Source organism: Dreissena polymorpha, chromosome 13 (assembly GCF_020536995.1).
Source record: "Dreissena polymorpha isolate Duluth1 chromosome 13, UMN_Dpol_1.0, whole genome shotgun sequence".
Classification (NCBI taxonomy): Eukaryota; Metazoa; Mollusca; class Bivalvia; order Myida; family Dreissenidae; genus Dreissena; species Dreissena polymorpha.
In genome coordinates, this window is record NC_068367.1 from 63,796,503 (window position 1) to 63,816,075 (window position 19,573).

At 35.6% G+C, this 19,573-nt stretch overlaps 1 protein-coding gene across 1 annotated transcript in view; it reads left to right on the forward strand.

The window, feature by feature from the left end:
- Positions 1-3,028: 3,028 nt before the first annotated feature.
- Positions 3,029-19,573, forward strand: part of LOC127854721 (A disintegrin and metalloproteinase with thrombospondin motifs adt-1-like) — a 36,665-nt gene continuing 20,120 nt past the window's right edge. Inside the window, exons 1-11 of the mRNA XM_052389780.1 lie at positions 3,029-3,182; positions 3,689-3,787; positions 4,687-4,860; positions 5,579-5,844; positions 6,825-6,975; positions 7,806-7,976; positions 8,315-8,485; positions 9,137-9,307; positions 9,938-10,108; positions 10,651-10,821; positions 11,360-11,530. Of these exons, the coding sequence (XP_052245740.1) occupies positions 3,691-3,787; positions 4,687-4,860; positions 5,579-5,844; positions 6,825-6,975; positions 7,806-7,976; positions 8,315-8,485; positions 9,137-9,307; positions 9,938-10,108; positions 10,651-10,821; positions 11,360-11,530 (1,714 nt within the window). The 5' untranslated portion in view covers positions 3,029-3,182; positions 3,689-3,690. The remainder of the gene's footprint in view (positions 3,183-3,688; positions 3,788-4,686; positions 4,861-5,578; positions 5,845-6,824; positions 6,976-7,805; positions 7,977-8,314; positions 8,486-9,136; positions 9,308-9,937; positions 10,109-10,650; positions 10,822-11,359; positions 11,531-19,573) is intronic.

The following is a 19,573-nucleotide window of genomic DNA, read 5'->3' on the forward strand; positions in this document are numbered from 1 at the left end:
AAGTCTCTTTTTTAAGATATTCTTTGACGGAGATTGCTTTATAATATTATTAAAAATCAAACATTGTTTAAACTGAAAACTGTACAGGAAGGGTGTATTGCTAAATGACAAATATGTCAATAAGATATGTGTAATTATGTTAAATTATAACGTGTTGTGTTTTTTACTTATGGTTTAGGTAAACATTTCAGAGCATGTACTTCCTAAAACAAAAACGCAACCCAATGGCACACCAGTTAATCATGACATCTTGTCTAATTTTATTCTATTGGCTATGCGTGTTTATGTTTATTCAACCTTCTACAAACTCTTGTTCCCAGAAATATTAACAACATTTTCTGAAACAATTATATGGTCGCTGGCAATTGGAATCATGGATGGCAGTTCTGTATTTATATATAGTATTGCAACTAATCGTTTTCTTGTTTTAAATTTAGTGTTAAATTTAAGTTGCTTCATACGTCTTCGTTAAAAAACTATATGAGATACGATAGTTTTTCAAGCGTGTTAATTATAATGCCTTTAATATTACTGATAAAAAGTACATCAAATATGTTAATATGATGTTGTTTATATCGACATTGTTTTATTTATACAAAAACAATACAGTTACAAAATATATAAGCCGGTTCACAGGTAATCATTTTTCGTCATCATATGCTGCGATACTGAATCGGTAAATCAGAAGCACATTCATGTTGTATTTGTTTCAACAAACGGACGTAAAGAATTATTGTAAACATTATGGATTGCTCTGTTCTTTGTTTTGAATGTTTTATTAATATTGCCCATAACAACGTGGTCTATCAATCCTAGTAATCCGAGGCAACACCATTCACAAAAGAAGTGCGATATATTTCAAATTATCTACTTAAACGATATCAAATACAACTTATGCAGTTTTTCTAGAAGCAATCCCACTATTGATAATTGACATCGTTCAATATAATGTTTCCGTCGCTAAACCATAATATTAAGATTTTGTCATTCGGAAGAGCCATCGTTCAAGTAAAATAAGTTTATTCTTACCCTGCGACCTGTAGTTGACCTCACCACGTCGAACTCTATAATACTACATGCAGCTAAAGTGATGCACATATGTATAAATAATGGTAGCAATTTACATTATTTAAGCAGCAGAGAACACCATACCATTTTTAGTAAAACTATACAACGCTCATTTATCATCTCTTTATTGTAATGTTAAAATAATAATAATAACCGAAGGGAATGCATTAACAGTGTCTTTTGATTACCCTATTTGTAGTCCTGTTTTGCTCAAATAACCATGCTCTATCTTATTGTTATGTCGTAATCGTTTCAGTCTTCAAATTAAAACTTTCTGTCAACAATAAGCAAAACGTTTTCTGTTTTACGATAGAACATGTTCACAACTGCTAATTTTAATTTTAAATTGAATATATATATTCAAAACATTTTACTTCCCTGTATAATATCTTTCTTTATATAAGCATATGGGCGGTATTTTCCTCGAAATATAAACACATATTAAGAAATGATATTGTAATCTTTTTCAGAATATGTATAAGTTGTAACAACGCTTTATTCACGAATCGTTAAGAAAAAGAAACACTATGTCAGTAATGTTTGTTTTTACTCGAATTCACTGGGATTTGAATTCACGCTTCCAAAACAGTATAATTTGAGACACTTCATATGTGCATGAAATTCGAATTCATGGTTTTTACACCGTGATTTGGAGTATATATTAAGATAACATTGAACCACGACTTTAATGGTTATTTACGAATTAATTATTCCTTTACACGATTGACATCTGTGTTTTAAATTAAAAACGACACACGTTCGCAAAACATAATATATTTTCTTTTAAAGTTATGATCTAGGAGCACGTCTTTCTCAAAATTCATGATGCATTCATAAAGAAAAAAAGCGGCATTTTCAATTTACGCAGAATTTTAACAAACATGTTGACACAAACTTAAAGAGTTTTAAGTTATATTTAAATATTAAACTAGTATATGTAATGCCGTGTCGTATGGTGGCTAATTTAAGCATGTATGCAGATTTAAAGACGATCGCCAACGCACCAACAGGAGAAAGGTGTCAACTGGGCGCATTATGACAACTATGCATGTCTTTCGTTCATATTGGTGTGTTGACCTCTTTTAAATCTGCCATGACGCCATAACGATATTTCATAACGTGGTTAGGAATCAAACACAATTGTATCACGAAACAACGAGTGTAGTTTTCTCTCTTATCTCAATAAGCGTAGCTTGTTTAAAACGAGACTTAGTCTAATACAATTGACTATAAATGCTCTTTCTCGATTGCAGAACATGGTTTCTAAACCATGGTTTAAATACAGTTGGTATGAAAAGTATGCTCTCTGTGAAGAGACGATTCTGGCATGAATTGTATTTAATGAGAGAATATCATGATCCGTAATATTGAAATAATATTATAATATTGAGAAATATTTTTTTAATATTGAGAGAATGATGCCTAATATCAATATAATGATTCGTAATTTTGATATATTCATTTGAAGTCTTGAGAGAATGTTGCGTAATATCGATAATGATTCGTAATATTAAGAATATTTGTAATATTAAGGGAATGCTTTGTATTATTTAGAGAATAATTCGTAATATTGAGAGAATAATGCGTAATTTCGATATATTGTTTCGTAATATCGAGAGCATTATTTCAACAATCGAGAGAATGATGTATTATATAGATACAATGCTTCGTAAAATCGAGAGAATGATTAATTACATTGCGAGAATGATAAATAATGCCGATCAAATTATTCTTAATATCGAGATAATTCGTAGTATCGAAATAATGATTCGTTATATTAAGGTGATAATTCGTTATAATTGACTTATAAAAATAAAAAATTAGCAGCCTGTATAAAATAATATGTACAGATAACACACTGTTAGTTTGCAAATAGAGTGAGCTTAATTTGTTTTGACATGAAAAACTTGTCGACTCCTATACTTAGTCCGTGGACGACTTTATGTAAACTTGCTTTGTCTTATCTTGATAGGGCATATGTCTACCAAATTAGGCATATTCTAAACTCAGTATTGCCCGTGGTGATTGCTGTACACTTATTTTTATTACCTTAAGGTGATATCTGTATGCCAATAAATAAGTGTTAAACTGGAGATTTTGCTATTACGAATTAGGTAAACTATATCTACATTTATTATATGCAGGCTTTCTTAACATAATCCATTAACGTATGTAGCTTATTTAAATTGCGTACAGTATGGTGGCGTGGTTATTATACGGTCTTAAAATTTGCTATAAAAACAATACGTTAATTGACGTAAAGCTGCTTCAACAAACAGTTTTCAAACGGTCCTGTCGGAATCTTAGAAATGCAAAAGACTATATTTTTTTATAAAATAGAACAATAATTTATTCACGCCCGTTTTTGCCTGTGCAATTAATCTACGTAATTCTTTATTTATTGATATCAGAAACATTGACACCATTTCGAAATGTCAATCTTCCATAAAACAAATAATATGTATGCAAGGATAATCCTAAGTACTCCCACACTGGGGGTAGACAAACATCAATTGCACACATTTGTTTAAGAAATCATTGAAGCTAACTCAACACAGACGTATTCAAAAATGTTGACACAAAATGTATTTACGTCTCCATTTCTTTACTGTTTCTGTAGACATGAAACAAAAGTTGTTTGTCATCATTTTCGCCATCATTCTTGACATCACTTCCGTTGAGACGGGAAGTAAGGTGTTGCAGAAGAAGTTCTTTCAAGGTAAGGGAAGCTATTTAATGGATTGTAGGGCTGCTCCAATGAAACAAAAGAATGATGTTATTTATATCGTTATGTATGTCGTTCATAAAGATATTTAATTGATTGTAGGGTTGCTCAAATGAAATAAAGGCGTGATGTTCTTTATATCGTTATGTATGTCGTTCATATGGCTAAGCATCTCAGATAAAGTTATAGGAATGAGTTTAGTAGTTTGTGGAAACGAATATATTAGCCGTGGGATTTGCTTACAATATATATAAGTCCGTTTCACATGTCACACATAGCGACGAGATAACTGGCTTCTGAGAACGACGAAGAAACTGGTATAAAAGAATAATTATTTAATTGGAGCCTAACAAGTCTCGGGCAAGAGATCATTCATTCATGTCAACGACATAAATAGCCAATCGGAACACACGTTCTAGAATGGATGTTTAAACTGTTCGGATACAAGGCAGAAAACTCATTTTGTATGATATTAAATGAACAGATTCGCACTCTATTTGTTTTTTTAAAATCGGTTGATTATTTTGTTATTATGAGATACTTTTCGAATTCCTAAGACTTACTATGTATTATTCAAGACGTACTAAGCCAATCCCATGAGTAAAATATATCCTGTTACGTTGAACATTGTCATGAGAACGATGAACTAAGGTGTGGGAATGAGTTCCAAAGTGGCGGTAACCATATAAATAAAAGCAAAGCTCACATTTCTTCCATCACATAATTACCATGATGAGTTACCTTTTGTTAATCCGTACGTGAGCCTCTGCGAAAGTATATTGCTAAATGTCTAACATTTCTAACATGGTAGGGATTGACAAGAAATATAGGTACATGTGGATAGAACGTCAAACACAGTAAACATGCACATTAAGCAGACGTAAACACTTTAGATGGCCAGGACAACACTTGCAATTTCGACGCAAATACACTGTGCTCCTGGAGCAACGTTCGCATTTTGAAAGCCGGGGGGGTAAGCGACGATTTTGATTGGACGTTATATGCTGGCTCCACTCCAACTGACGACACGGGGCCAAGCGTTGATCACACAGCGGGGACAGATAAAGGTATGGAGTTTTGTGGGATCCAAGTCACGTGTTCGGTGTAGGTGATCAACATTTAGGTTTCCTTCCGTTGACGTGATGCAATTATTAACGATCGAATTAGCTGTTTTCAATTTACACCTACCTTTTGAAACCATGTTTGAAAATTACTAAATAGTTAATGTTGTTTAACAAACGAATATAACGATTTTCATTAGGACAATCCTTTTAAATCATAGCTACTACACACATTTCTAAATTAAAGACGTGTGAAGGTCCATAATACTATTGTCTATCATCCCTTCAACTCTGTGCCCCATGTTTGGTTCCATGAAAGGATTTAATCACGAATTGCATTAGCAAACTATTAACGTATTAGGTTTGTAGTTTAATTACGACATAAGTAATATAGATATTCGTAGATTATGAAGTTAAAGGGGATACCAGTTTAAAACAGACTTACCCAAAATAACTGTCGTGCTTTACATAGAGCTAAATAAATTCAAAACCTGCTGAATCTAATTTGAAGTGAAAATTAACCCATGTTTATGATGTTCATGAGAGACCACTAGGCACCGGTTAATGACTGGGTCCGGCTAGGGCAGTAGAGGTTATTCTAAAAAGAGTTAGGGCAGGGTCCTTCTTTCATGTAAAACCCGTAAGGATTGGCATTTAAATCTAACATATCAAACAATATCGAACACTAATGTTTTGAAGAATAAATCTTGTTACATCGTTCTAGGTACTTATGCATTCATCGAATCAAGCGCTCCCAGAGTTTTGGGAGAAAAGGCTTGGATGGAGAGCCCGGAGATACCCGCGCTCGGACAGTCCGTTGTCTGCTTTCGGTTTTGGTACCATAAATATGGTGAAAACATGGGTAACCTGAGTGTCTACCAACATCAGCTTGGTCCCCGGCCCGGCAACCTTGTCTGGAGTGACGTCACTGAACACGGGGACCGGTGGTTATCGGCGCAAATTCCGCTGCTGGCCAATGTGAACTTCCGGGTCGGTAACTTAGTAGTTCCCGTTTTCGGATAGTACGCCAAAGTTTTGTCTACGTAAAGAAAAGTATTGTTATGTAGAAAAAAAATGAAAAATACAGTAAAGAACTAGCGTATAGTGTATTGTATTTTACGTTTTGTTGGACGGTTAGCGGTTTTGAACTTAATGCTTTGTACCTCTGCGTTGGTCAGTTTCTTGGTCGTCAGAAGATCAGTCTTTGTGTAGACCATTTCGTTTCGACGCTATATATTTTCAACGTTTCAAAATAAGATCGTGTAAGCTAGTATAAGGGCTATTGATTTTCGGATAAAATTGGCACTTACATGAAATCCATGTCGATATATTAATTAAAACACTTTGACCTATGTTATCCACTTACATGAAATCCATGTCGATATATTAATTAAAAACACTTTGACCTATGCTATCCAAATTTATATGCTGAATGTGTAGGAAAGGGAAAATAACTTTTTGTTTCGAGGTAGTAAGGTATGAGTTAATTTTTACAGGGCAAGTAAATGAACATGTGTACACGCTAGATTTCTAGGGAACACGTTGACCTAAGATCATTTGAATCTAATGCTCCTTACTTGAGACTATCAAAGACTGTGAGTTAATGGGACCGGCTTTTAACGTATTTTTTCCCAAAAATCATTTTACTTTCGCAAGATGTAGAGTAAAGGCTTTGCTTGACAATCATTCAAGTAACCACGTAAGTTAATAATTATGACATGAATCGAATTCTATTTAGGATCAACCAGTTAAGAAAGAGGTAAAGGTCACATGGACTTGTTTGTTAAAAATACAGTATTCCGAACACTTTAGAACAGAAACAAACATGTAGAGATATCAGAAGAGATTTTGTGGATACGTATGGTGTCACTTACAAGTCACATATTATTGCAATTCAGATTAACAAATTTTCCAAACATGCTATGAACAATACATGTAAATTTTACCATCTGACTTTCTATTTCTCCAAGATCATCTTGGAAGGTGTCGTAGGCAATGGATTCCTCGGGGATATTGCCGTCGACGACGTTAGCGTCGGCAATGGATACTGTTTGGTTACACCACCGGAAGCGTCTCGGAGCAACGTCACTCCTCCACCAGTGACATCAGTGCCGTCGCCTGGTAGCCATATAAAAGATTGATCATAAAATCCAGTGAATAAACAATCTCCGGATTCGCATATGATGTGTAGTTCGATGGAACAGAGACGCACACAACTCGAAGAACTTACCATAAAAATGTATTCCAAAATTAAACATAACACTTCAGATCATGCAGTTCAATGTTTAGCATACCTTAAATACCGAGCAGACATCAGGATTGTTTTGTATCAAGTACGCACATTCCTATAGTCTTTTCTGTACGTTGTATCGTATGTTATATGATTGTTTTATGAAAACTTTTTGTGGGCTTGAACTCGTTGTCTTAAATAATTATAAAAAAAAAACATTTCAATGTACATTTCGTCGAGTTGCCTACGTCTTTGTTCCGCCAAAGTACGCATTACATGGAGGAGATTACACAAAAACGTACCCGAATATCTGACCACAACCAAAACGAACAGTCCATTTTCAGAAAATTTCATATTTTAAAAATATTGTTTATAAACAGTGTTAAGAATAGTTTCTTGTTCAACGCGGATTAAATACGTCTAACCAAAACTCGTCATGTCCCATCATATAATTTACTTCATGTTTTAGTAACGACTGAATGAATAGCTCACAACAAATAGTGATTAACAATATGCGCGTTCCTTAATTAAAGGAAACGTAATGCATTGTAAGGAACATTATAAAACATTCACACAAAAAACGAATCATTCTTGTTTGTGCTTAGTGATTGTTTTGCTTTAAAATCGTAACGCGACTTGAATTAAAATTAAGAAATTAATACTTACCTTCACCTTCGTTCAAAACTATACACAACATTCATGATGGAATTTTTTTATACAGTCGACGGCAGGTGGGGAGTTTGGACCACGTGGTCGGTGTGTTCGGAATCGTGCGGTGGAGGAAACCAGTCTAGATCTAGGTCATGTGACTTTCCCTCTGGTGTTGCACACGGGGCTTATTGCACGGGGGACAGCACGGAGAATATTACTTGCAATACAGTACCTTGCCCAGGTGGATTTTTTATATCTGAGTGTGTTATTATTTTCAAGCGCAGACTTGGTAGAATTTAGCGGTTGATAGTTCAATATAAACCTTTTTATGTAACCTACAACCTTTACCATATGAAAACAGAAACATGGTGAGAATCGCCGTAGAAATAATTGCATTACCAATCTATAAACACGTGTTGATACAGTGTGGGACAAGAACAAGGACGGCTCTGAGCTCTACTTACTAAGGGAGCAGATTTGAATCGTTAGAGATTTCTATCATACGTCTATAGTGTGATATTTAGTTCTATTTTATTACGAAACTTACATCTAGAGCTTACACACTTTTTAATGTTTAAGTGGACGGTGTCTGGTCCACGTGGTCAGCCTGGTCCGCATGTACAGTCACCTGTGGAGGCGGGACAGTGACTCGGAACAGGGCGTGTAATTACCCATCAGGGACGCCGCATGGTCACAACTGTACAGGAAATGCTACTGAAAGAAGCATGTGCAACACGGACATCTGTCCAGGTTTGTAAAACATACTTCCTACCGGAAGCGTCGAAATACTAACAGGGACGGGCCCCTTCGTTAAAAAAAGCAACATTCGTTAAGGGATGTTTATCTTCAGTAGCCGGCAGGAGGGGAGTTTGGACCACGTGGTCGATGTGTTCGGAATCATGCGGTGGAGGGAACCAATCTAGGTCTAGGTCATGTGACTTTTCATAAGTTGTTGCACGCGGGGCTTATTGCACGGTGGACAGCACGGAGAATATTACTTGAAACACAGTACCTTTCCCAGGTGGATTTTTTACATCTGAGTTTGTTATTATTATCGCCGTTTAACTGTGTGTGTGTGTTGAGTCGGCGATGGAATACAAGCGTAGACTTGGAAGAATTAAGCGGTTGATAGTTCAATATAAACCTTTTTATGTAACCTACGACCTTTACCATATGAAAACAGAAACATGGTGAGAATCGCCGTAGAAATAATTGAAATACCAATCCATACACACGTTTTAATGCAGTATGGGACAAGAACAAGGACGGTTCTGAGCTCTACTTACTAAGGGAGCAGATTCGAACCGTTAGAGATTTCTATCATACGTCTATAGTATGATATTTAGTTCTATTTTATTACAAAACTTACACCTAGAGCTTACACACTTTTTAATGTTTAAGTGGACGGTGTCTGGTCCACATGGTTAGCCTGGTCCGTATGTACAGTCACCTGTGGAGGCGGGACAGTGACTCGGAACAGGGCGTGTAATTACCAATCAGGGGTACCACATGGTCACAACTGTACAGGAAATGCTACTAAAAGAAGCACGTGCAACACGGACATCTGTCCAGGTTTGTAAAACATACTTCCTACCGGAAGCGCACATACCAGGTCGGGCCCCTCGTTAAAAAAATAACGCAACATTCATAATGGGATGTATATCTTCAGTAGCCGGCAGGAGACGAGTTTGGACCACGTGGTCGATGTGTTCGTAATCATGCGGTGGAGGACACAAGTCTAGATCTAGGTTATTTGACTTTCCATAAGTTTTTGCACGCGGGGCTTATTACACGATGGACAGCACGGAGAATATTACTTGCAACACAGTACCTTGCCCAGGTGGATTTTTTACATCTGAGTTTGTTATTTTTATCGCCGTTTTACTGTGTTGAGTCGGCGATGAGAATACAACCGCAGACTTGGCAGATCTAAGCGATTGAAAGTTTATTACAAACATTTTTTGTATGTAACTGACAACCTTTACCCTATGAAAACAGAAACATGGTGAGAATCGCCGTAAAAATAATTGCATGATCAATCCATACACACGCTTTAATGCAGTGTGAGGCAAAAACAAGGACGGCTCTGAGCTCTACTTACTAAGGGAGCAGATTCGAATCGTTAGACATTTCTACGTGATATGTAGTTCTGTTTTATAACGGAACTAACATGTGTAGCTGACACACTTTTTAACGTTTAAGTGGACGGTGTCTGGTCTACGTGGTCTACCTGGTCCGCATGTACAGTCACTTGTGGAGGCGGGACAGTGACTCGGAACAGGGCGTGCAATTACCCATCAGGGGTACCACATGGTCATAACTGCACGGGAAATGCAACAGAGGGGCGCAGTTGCAACACGGACATCTGTCCAGGTTAGTAAAACATACTTCCTACCGGAAGCGTCTCCGAGCAACTAGACTTCTCCAACTATACGCACCATTCACAATGTGATAACTTTCTCTGTGGTAGACGGCACGTGGGGTTGCACGGGCGACAACACGGAGTATAGCACTTGCGACACGAATCCATGCCCAGGCGGTTTTCATATCAGACATAGAAATAAGTTTCGCTGTTTAATATTGGTTAAGTCGGCAGAGATTAAATATGTGCAAAGCGACCGATCTTAGCGGTTGATAGTTCAATATAAACATACGTATGCATAAAACTGACAAACTTTGTCATATTAAACTATAGACATAGTAATGATTTTCTAAGAAATTACTACATGACCTATCAATTTCAACGCCTTATGACAGTGTGGGATTCGAACATAGATAGCCCTAGGTTCTTCGTACTTACGTCGCAGGCCCGTCTGTTAGAGATATCGATCTAAGCGCTCTCTATTGTCATTATAATTAGCCATATTTAATTACGAAAATAATTTCTGTAGTTTACACACTTGTGTTTGTTGAAGTGGACGGTGTCTGGTCCATCTGGTCAGACTGGTCCGCATGTACAGTCACCTGTGGAGGCGGGACTGGGACTCGGCACAGGGCGTGTACTTACCCATCAGGGGCGCCATATGGTCACAACTGTACGGGGAATGTCACAGAAAAAAGCACGTGCAACACGAACGTCTGTCCAGGTTAGTAAAACACTTCCTATCGGAAGCGTCTCGGAGCAACGAGAACCCTCCAACTATACGCACCATTCATAATATAATTACTTTCTATGGTATACGGCACGTGGGATTGCACGGACGACAAAACGGAGAATAGGACTTGTAACACAGTACCATGCCCAGGCGGTTTTCATATCAGACTAAGTAATATGTTTCGCTGTTTAACATTGGTAAAGTCGGCGGTAGGTAAATATGTGCAGAGCGACCGATCTTAGCGGTTGATAGTTCAATATAAACATACGTTGGTATAAAACTGACAACCTTTGTCATATTAAATTACAGACATAGTAATGATTTTCTAAGAAATTACTACATGACTTATCAATACCAACGCCTTATTACAGTGTGGGATTCGAACATAGATAGTCCTAGGCTCTACGTACTTACGGCGCAGGCCCGTCTGTTAGAGATATCAATCTAAGCGCTCTCTATTGTCATTGTAATTAGCCATATTTTATTACGAAAATAACTTCTGTAGTTTACACACTTGTGTTTGTTGAAGTGGACGGTGTCTGGTCCATGTGGTCAGTCTGGTCCGCATGTACAGTCACCTGTGGAGGCGGGACAGTGACTCGGAACAGGGCGTGTAATTACCCATCAGGGGCGCCTCATGGTCACAACTGCACGGGAAATGTCACAGAGGGCCGCATGTGCAACACGGACATCTGTCCAGGTTTGTAAAACATGCTTCATACCGGAAGCGTCGAAATATTTATAAGGTCGGACCCTTCGTTAACAAAATAAACGCAAAGTTCGTAAAGGGATGTCTTTATACAGTAGTGTCAGGTGGGGAGTTTGGACAACGTGGTCGATGTGGTCGAAATCATGTGGTGGAGGGAACCAGACTAGATCTACGTCATGTGACCTTTCATCAGGTATTGCAACACTCTTTTTTTTTAATCAGAGTTTATTTTCAGGTCCTACCGGCCCCTTCATGAGGTCTTTATGGTCCGACCTGTTTGCAACACTCTGGATCCAACCGGCTTTTATTGCATAAGGAAGCAATAAACTCTTTACGGAGAATCCGGAGATGGACGAAGTGTTACGATTGGTATTGTAAACGCAATCGTGATACATCGGCTATCTCGGATTCCTCCGTAAGATAGGCTGTATACATGCGCGTTGAACTAGCGCCAAACTTTTTACCGAAACTTTGATATTAAGAGCACTATTAACGTTCATTTGTGTTGCATTTTGACCTATTATCCAAGTGATTTACTTTTCCATTATTATTTAATCACCCTATCATCCAATTTTTAAGATGAAATTACGGTGTTTACATAACCAACCAAACCGAAAGTGAAACTGAATGCATTACGTTTCGCGATGTAAACATTTAAATATTTGTTCAGTTTGAGGAAGCGAATCGATAATAGACGTTGGAATATGTATGCAATACAGACTATCATTGCCGATTGTAGTACTGGCTAAAAAATACCTTTTATGACAGGTCATGTATAGAACGTTAATCAAATAGTGACCATAAATCACTACAAATGTATGGGTTGTTCATTAACCCATTTATGCCCAGTGGACTCTCCCATCCTTCTAAATTGGATCAATTTATTTCCAAAAGTAGGTGTGTCTGGTATATTTATTTCTATATTTAGAATATTTCTTACAGAAATTTCTTTAAGCAAACAGCGCAGACCCAGATGAGACGCCGCATTATGCGGCGTCTCATCTGGGTCTACGCTGTTTGCAATGTCCTTTTTTTCAGGACTCTAGGCATGAATGGGTTAATATAATTAATGCACGTTTCTGATCTAATTGCCTGTATGTAGTTGTAATTACCATGATATTGATAAGACTTAAAACGTTTTTTTCATAAATTAACATTACATGTTTTATTTTTATCATTTAGGGAATATATAATTGTATCATTATCATCATTAAATATTCTGAAAATGATCTAAATTATCATGATTACTTTAAAGTAGAATTTTTAAATTTTACTCATTATTTTTAATGAATTTGCACATTTGCTTGATTCAAAATAAAATGTATTAATAAGGGTTTCAGTTGTTAGTTTTAACCCTTTTTGAGTTCGATTAAATTTAAAGTACTAACTACGTACATGTATGTGAAATGCTCTTGAGTTCGTTTCCTGGGCCTAGAACCAGTACTTGGGTGTCTCTTGGAGATTTCTTAAGAATGCTCCCACACTGGGGATCAAACCAGTGACCTCCAGATCATTAGGTGGACACCACATCCATTACACATCAGCGACCTTTAATTAGTAAATTACTTTAGTATTGCAGCATTATATAATGTAATGTTGCTACATATTTTTGGAAAATGATTAATGTGCAGTACTAAACAAATCTAAATGCATACAATTTTAATTGTGTATATTGTGTGATTATTAGTTACAAATTCCCTTTTTACAGGTATACTGGATTATGAAAGACTGATAAACATAAAATTGACAACTCATCTCCCCAACGATACTTTGTGTGGCTCATTCTCAGAACAAACCCATAGTCAGTGAGAAAACTACAGTGTAAAAAGACCACTTGATTGTGACAATTATGGCTGACCAAGCAAATGTTATCATTTAAAATAAAGAAAACTTTCAGTTCAATATACATTTTTTACCAATTATGACATTGGCCAACACAGAAAATAATTATAAGGTTGATTTTCCCAAAATTGACTGTTACAATTTGATACTGTTTTAAGCTTCACTCTACTTTGTCTGAAAATAAAAGTCCTAAATGATGTAATAGAAACATACATATTTAATTTTTAGTTTTACAATGATATATATATATATACATACATATATTATAATATCTTTTATCGATGGTCAATCAATTTAAGTTTAACTAATATATACATACACATTTTATACATGTGTATGCTTTGATTTTTAGATGGGCGCTTTAGCGCCCGTCTAAAGTGCTTAGTGTGAAATTCAGGTCGATACGACTAGGTATGATTAACCCAATACCCGCTTGCGTATCCGCGCAAGAAAGAGTTGTATAATTTATGCAAGAGGTTTGAGTTCTCCAATTATGTGTATTCACAAATGGCAACATTATATTAATATCGTTTTACATTCAATATGTTCGAACGGTGTTTTATAGAAAAGAATCAATAAACAATGATCGTATTGTACGTGTCGCGGAGGAGATTGTTTATGAATGATTAAAATAGTCCACTTTCTGCTGCGTGTGCGTGACGTAGTATTTTCGCTCAGCTCATTCATAAATCTGAGGCTGGCGATAAACAAAGGGGAGTCCGTGTGAGAATAACGCAGTAGTATAAGGTAACGCTTGTTTATATTCACAGGTCTCAATTAATAATACGTTGACCACGAGTTCAACAATTATTACAGGGATACGATAGACAACATAAAAAAATGTTTCAATATCGCTGGAACTGTTAAAAAACATTTAAATATAACAATAATATTCTCTAAAAAATGTAGTCTTGCTGTTTTGAAATAAGGTTTGGAATTTTGTTTTCTAAATAACTTAATTCAAAACAAAGGTTTAATTATAGTGTTTTTTACTTGTTAGTCGCATATTTACCGCATTATAATGTGTGTTATAATAGGCAAACCATACATTAATAAAATTCAATCTGCCTTCGCACATAGAAGGAATGGGTCAATTAGGTGCTGCGTTTCCTTTGCTTACTTCAGTTAGAGGTCAATTATTTAAGTAATAGCAATCACAAGGCTCCGACTTCAAAGGAATTGCGGAGCTTTCTTACATAATAAAAGTCGTAGTCGCATGGTATTTGCGTTTTGCGTCCTATTTGGTCACGTGGTTCTTTTTCCCGGTTGTTTTGGCATTCATGATATATGAGGCTATTAATAGATGCGTCTGTCGATAAACAAAGGAAAGTTTACGGGTTATAACAACGCAATAGGTTACGCTCTCGCATACAACTCAATGACGTAGTACAGGTCGTAAAATGAGAGATTCGGGAAAAAGTTGACGCTTATTTATATCAAAGACCCATATTATCTATAGGTCTTTGTTTATATTCTAAATTTATAAAACGTTGAACATAAGTTCAACAATAACTTCAGCGATACGATAGACAAAAAAAGTTTCATAATTGCTAAACCCGAATATAACAAACAATTTATAATAATAATACGAATGCAATAGCAGAAGGTTAGTAGAAGGTTAAGCTTGTTTAAATTCACAGTTCTCAATACATAGACAGTTGGATATAAGTTCATGAATTACTACAGGCATACTATAGGCAACCTCGAAAATGCTTTTTAATCGCTAAAACCGAAAACAACCTAATATATTATATTAAATATATTTATAACAATAAATGTCTTTTAAAAATGTAGTCGGCGTATACGCTGACTTTGAAATAAAGTTAGCAATTTACTTTTCTAAATAATTAAATACAATTAAACAAAAGTTTAACTATTGTGTTGTGTTTTTCACTTGTAAGCTGCATATTCACCGCATGAAATGTGTGTTAGCATTGTCAAACCACACATTAGTGTGAGTAAAATAAAAAATATACTACGGGAGAGCACTTCATATGTGTCCTCATATGCCTTGTTATGAGTATCTTTCTTCACTATCGAAATATATCGTATGTTTATATTTGATTTAAACGCAATTTTCTTTCGACACATTTAAATCACACGTCAATAGCGCCGTCATGCGAAAATTGGTCTTATGCGTTTCGGCAAGCGTTTGTTAAACCCAACATGTGCTTTTGCGCAGTCAGGCCATAGGCGATGCTGTTCGCTTTAAAATCACTCAATATGTTATGTTTCTCCTTACCAGAAGGAGTGATAGCTGAGTGGGCTATTTATATGATGGGCGCATATGGAATAAAACCCATTTTCACATGACGAGGGTCATTACAAATCTCATTGCGAATTGAAAATGCCACATTTAAGAACAATGCTTTTTGATACAAAATTGAATTGAAAATAGCAAACTTGTTAATAATGGCAGCCTATCCACACATAAAGGAATGCTTTCCAGATGTGCTGACCAAGTACGGCAAACATTGTGGTATGATAATTAAACGATTTTCTCTTATCGTAACACTATACTATTTCGCTAATGATTGTTTTCTCATCTTCGAGGCGAAAGTGAAATTCTGCGAGATGGATTGTAACGCGTAATTGTAACAGGGCCACAATTTGTGTCGTTTGAGCATACAGAGAGTAGTCCGGAATTCCTTACACTGAACAGTGCTACATCCTTTGAATTGAGCACATACGCAGTGATGTAGCAAAAATTCAGAGGTTGTATCTCGAATCAGCTTATTAAATATTCGAAAATATTCATGCGTGTCTGTTGGCGTTATGTAAAAGTCACTAAGATGAAAACCGAAACAGCTACGCCTAAAAGCGCATGAGTGCTCTATTCCTATGTATATCTTAGCGTTGTTGACACCGTGTGAACTGCTCGGGTAATAAGTAAAGCATAAACAGCAATGTTTATATACTTTTATTCCTCCATATACAAGATACGAAAATTGTTGTTTATTTTGAATTTGTATATGGTGTCAAAAATCAAAAGTTTTGTACACGGAACTTTCATTATGAATTTATATTCTTGGTGAGATAGTCATTTGTTATAAGAAAAAAATATTTCTTTAATATGGTGACTGCAAATTTTCTTTATATTAAGTTATCATTACCATTTTCATCATACTTTCTATGCTTTCAGAACTTCCAAAAAGCATATTGTTTTTATTTTGTCTTAGTTATTTCTATGAAATAATAAGGATGATAAAAAGTGCACACAAAACTCAACCCGTGCGCTATGACACACACTTTATAAAGTTGAATGGCGTGTGTTCATTTCAAACTTGCGATTGATTTTCAAAAATGAATTGCGTGTTAAATTATGCAATAGCGAACATCTTCAGTGCCTTCAGCGCTTTGATTTTCTATTGAAGCCAAATTAATATCCCATTAGATAGATAGATAATATCACAGCAGTATTCCTATTTTGTCTGCAAGTACTGCAGAAATCATGGATTATTATTTTACTGAGTCAGCCTTAATCTTTATATTATAATTGTTAAAACAGATTAAGATGTGCATTATACAATTAAGGATGCATCAAGATTAAAAAATGGTACATGTATAAATTAATAAAGAATCAATAACAATCAGAAACTGTGCATTTTTTTCAGTATTGTGTGAAAGGATTTGAAGTAATGATGTGTTTTTGAAATATGATTTATGTGAATTTGAATAAATATATAAAATTTAGTGATTTTCTCAGATAAAAACTGTTAATTACATACTAAAGTATTCAAAATGTATTATTGTAATATTCATTCGAATTTTTTAGTACAAAAAGCACTTTTCCCTGGCATTTGTATTTATAGTAATTGCATATTTGATAATTCTGACAGCATTTATAAACTGTGTTCAGGCAAGCATGAACACGGTTTCATTTTTTGAGTATTTAAACAAGAGGGCCATGATGGCCCTGTATCACTCCACTGCTGAAAAAATGGCTGAAACAAATTTCTCTGCATGTGCAAATACTTAAATATAGGCCCTATTTAAGCACATGTACACTTTTGTGACCTTCTGGGCTGGGTCAAATTTAACCCCAGGGGCATAATTTGAGAAAACTTTGTAGAGGACTACTATATCTCACTACATACAAAATGTGGTAGCCCTAGGTCCTAGAGTTAAGAACAAGAATATTTTTAAAGTTTTCACAAAATAAGCAAGATATAAGCGTATATAATGTTCAATTTTGTGACATGCGGGTCAGGATCAAATTTGACCCAAAGGGCATAATTTGAACAAACTTGGTAGATGACTATAAGATGTTACTGCATACCAACTTTGGTAGCCATAGTCCAAATTGTTTTCGACAAGAAGATTTTTAAAGATTTCACAAAATAGGCGCTTTAAAAGCGTTTATTCAATTTTGTGACCCCCCGGGGCAGGGTCAAAGTTGACCCCAGAGGCATTATTTGAACAAATTTGGTAGAGGTTTATTAGATGTCACTACATACCAAATTTGGTAGCCCTAGGCCCAATGGTTATGGACAACAAGATTTTTAAAGTTTTCACAAAATAGGCCCCATATAAGCGTATGTTCAGTTTTGAGACCCCGGGCAGGGTCAAATTTGCCCCAAGGGGCATAATTTGAACAAACTTGGTAGAGAACTATAACATGCCACTACATGCCAAATTTGGTAGCCCTATGCCTTATGGTTAAGGACAAGAAGAGTTTTAAAATTTTCACAAAAAAGGCACTATATAAGCATATAATTGATTTTGTGGCCCCCAGGGCAGGGTCAAATTTGACCCCTGGGGCATAATTTGAACAAACTAAGTAGAGGACTATACAATGTCACTACATACCAAATTGTGTAGCCCTTGGCCTAATGGTTATGGACAAGATTTTTTTTTAAGTTATCACAAAATAGGCATTATATAAGCATATGTTCAATTTTGTGACCCCCGGGGCAAGGTCAAATTTGACCCTAGGGATTAAATTTGAACAAATTTGGTAGAGGACTATAAGTTGTCACTATATACCAAATTTGATAGCCCTAGGCCGGATTGTTATTGACAAGAATTTTTTTGAAGTTTTCACAAAATAGGCCTTATATAAGCATATGTTCAATTTTGTGACCCTCGGGGCAGGGTCAAACTTGACCCCAGGGGCATAATTTGAACAAATTTGGTAGAGGACTATAAGATGCCACTACATACCAAATTTGGTAGCCCTAGGCCCAATGGTTATGGACGAGAAGATTTGTAAAGTTTTCACAAAATATACCCTATATAAGCATATGTTCAATTTTGTGACCCCCGGGGAAGGGTCAAATTTGACCCCAGGGGTATAATTTGAACAAATTTGGTAGAGGACTATTAGATGTCTCTGCATACCAAATTTGATAGCCCTAGGCCCATTGGTTATGGACGGGAGATTTTGAAAGTTTTCACAAAATAGGCCTTATTTAAGCAAATTTTCAATTTTGTGACCCCCATGGCAGAGTCAAATTTGACCCCAGGGGCATAATTTGAACAAATTTGAAAGAGGTACACCCCATGAACATTCCTAAGAAATTTCATCAGAATTGGACTAGTAGTTTAGGAGAAGATGTTTAAAGGAAAATGTTATGCATGGATGCACGATGGACACAGGACCTTTGGCCAGTGGAGCTAAAAATCAAATTAAACATTTAGTTTTGATTTAAATCAGTTTTTATATGCAAGTGTCTATTTCACTTATAAATTAAAACAGCATATTATTCATTATTGAAAAGATTATTCCAAGCTTGATGTCATATTTCAACTTTGCATAGTGTAGTTTATTGAACATTGTATTGAACTGTATGGGCAGCTATATTTTTTAATTTATGTATGTTGTATTATACAAAATGCATTATTTCTACCACAAGTAGACCATATAAGGCCTACTGCTACTAAATAGGCACTGGTATGAATTTGACACTGTTTTTGATGCTCATACAAAGCTTTAATTATTACTACACTTTAGTATATTAAATATTTTCAAGTTTTTGTTCAACATTTTTTGCAAAAGAAAAGAGTGTCTTAATGCATTTGAAAATATACTTAAAACAAACTAAAAATGCATTTGAACATACCTTTTCCTGGTAAAGTGTATTTGGGATGATAAAAAATACACTTGAAGAGTATTAATGCTGGAAAAATGCAGAAAAAATACATTTGTTTCTGTTAGAAGTGTGTCTTGTCTGCATTTTTATGTGTATTAAA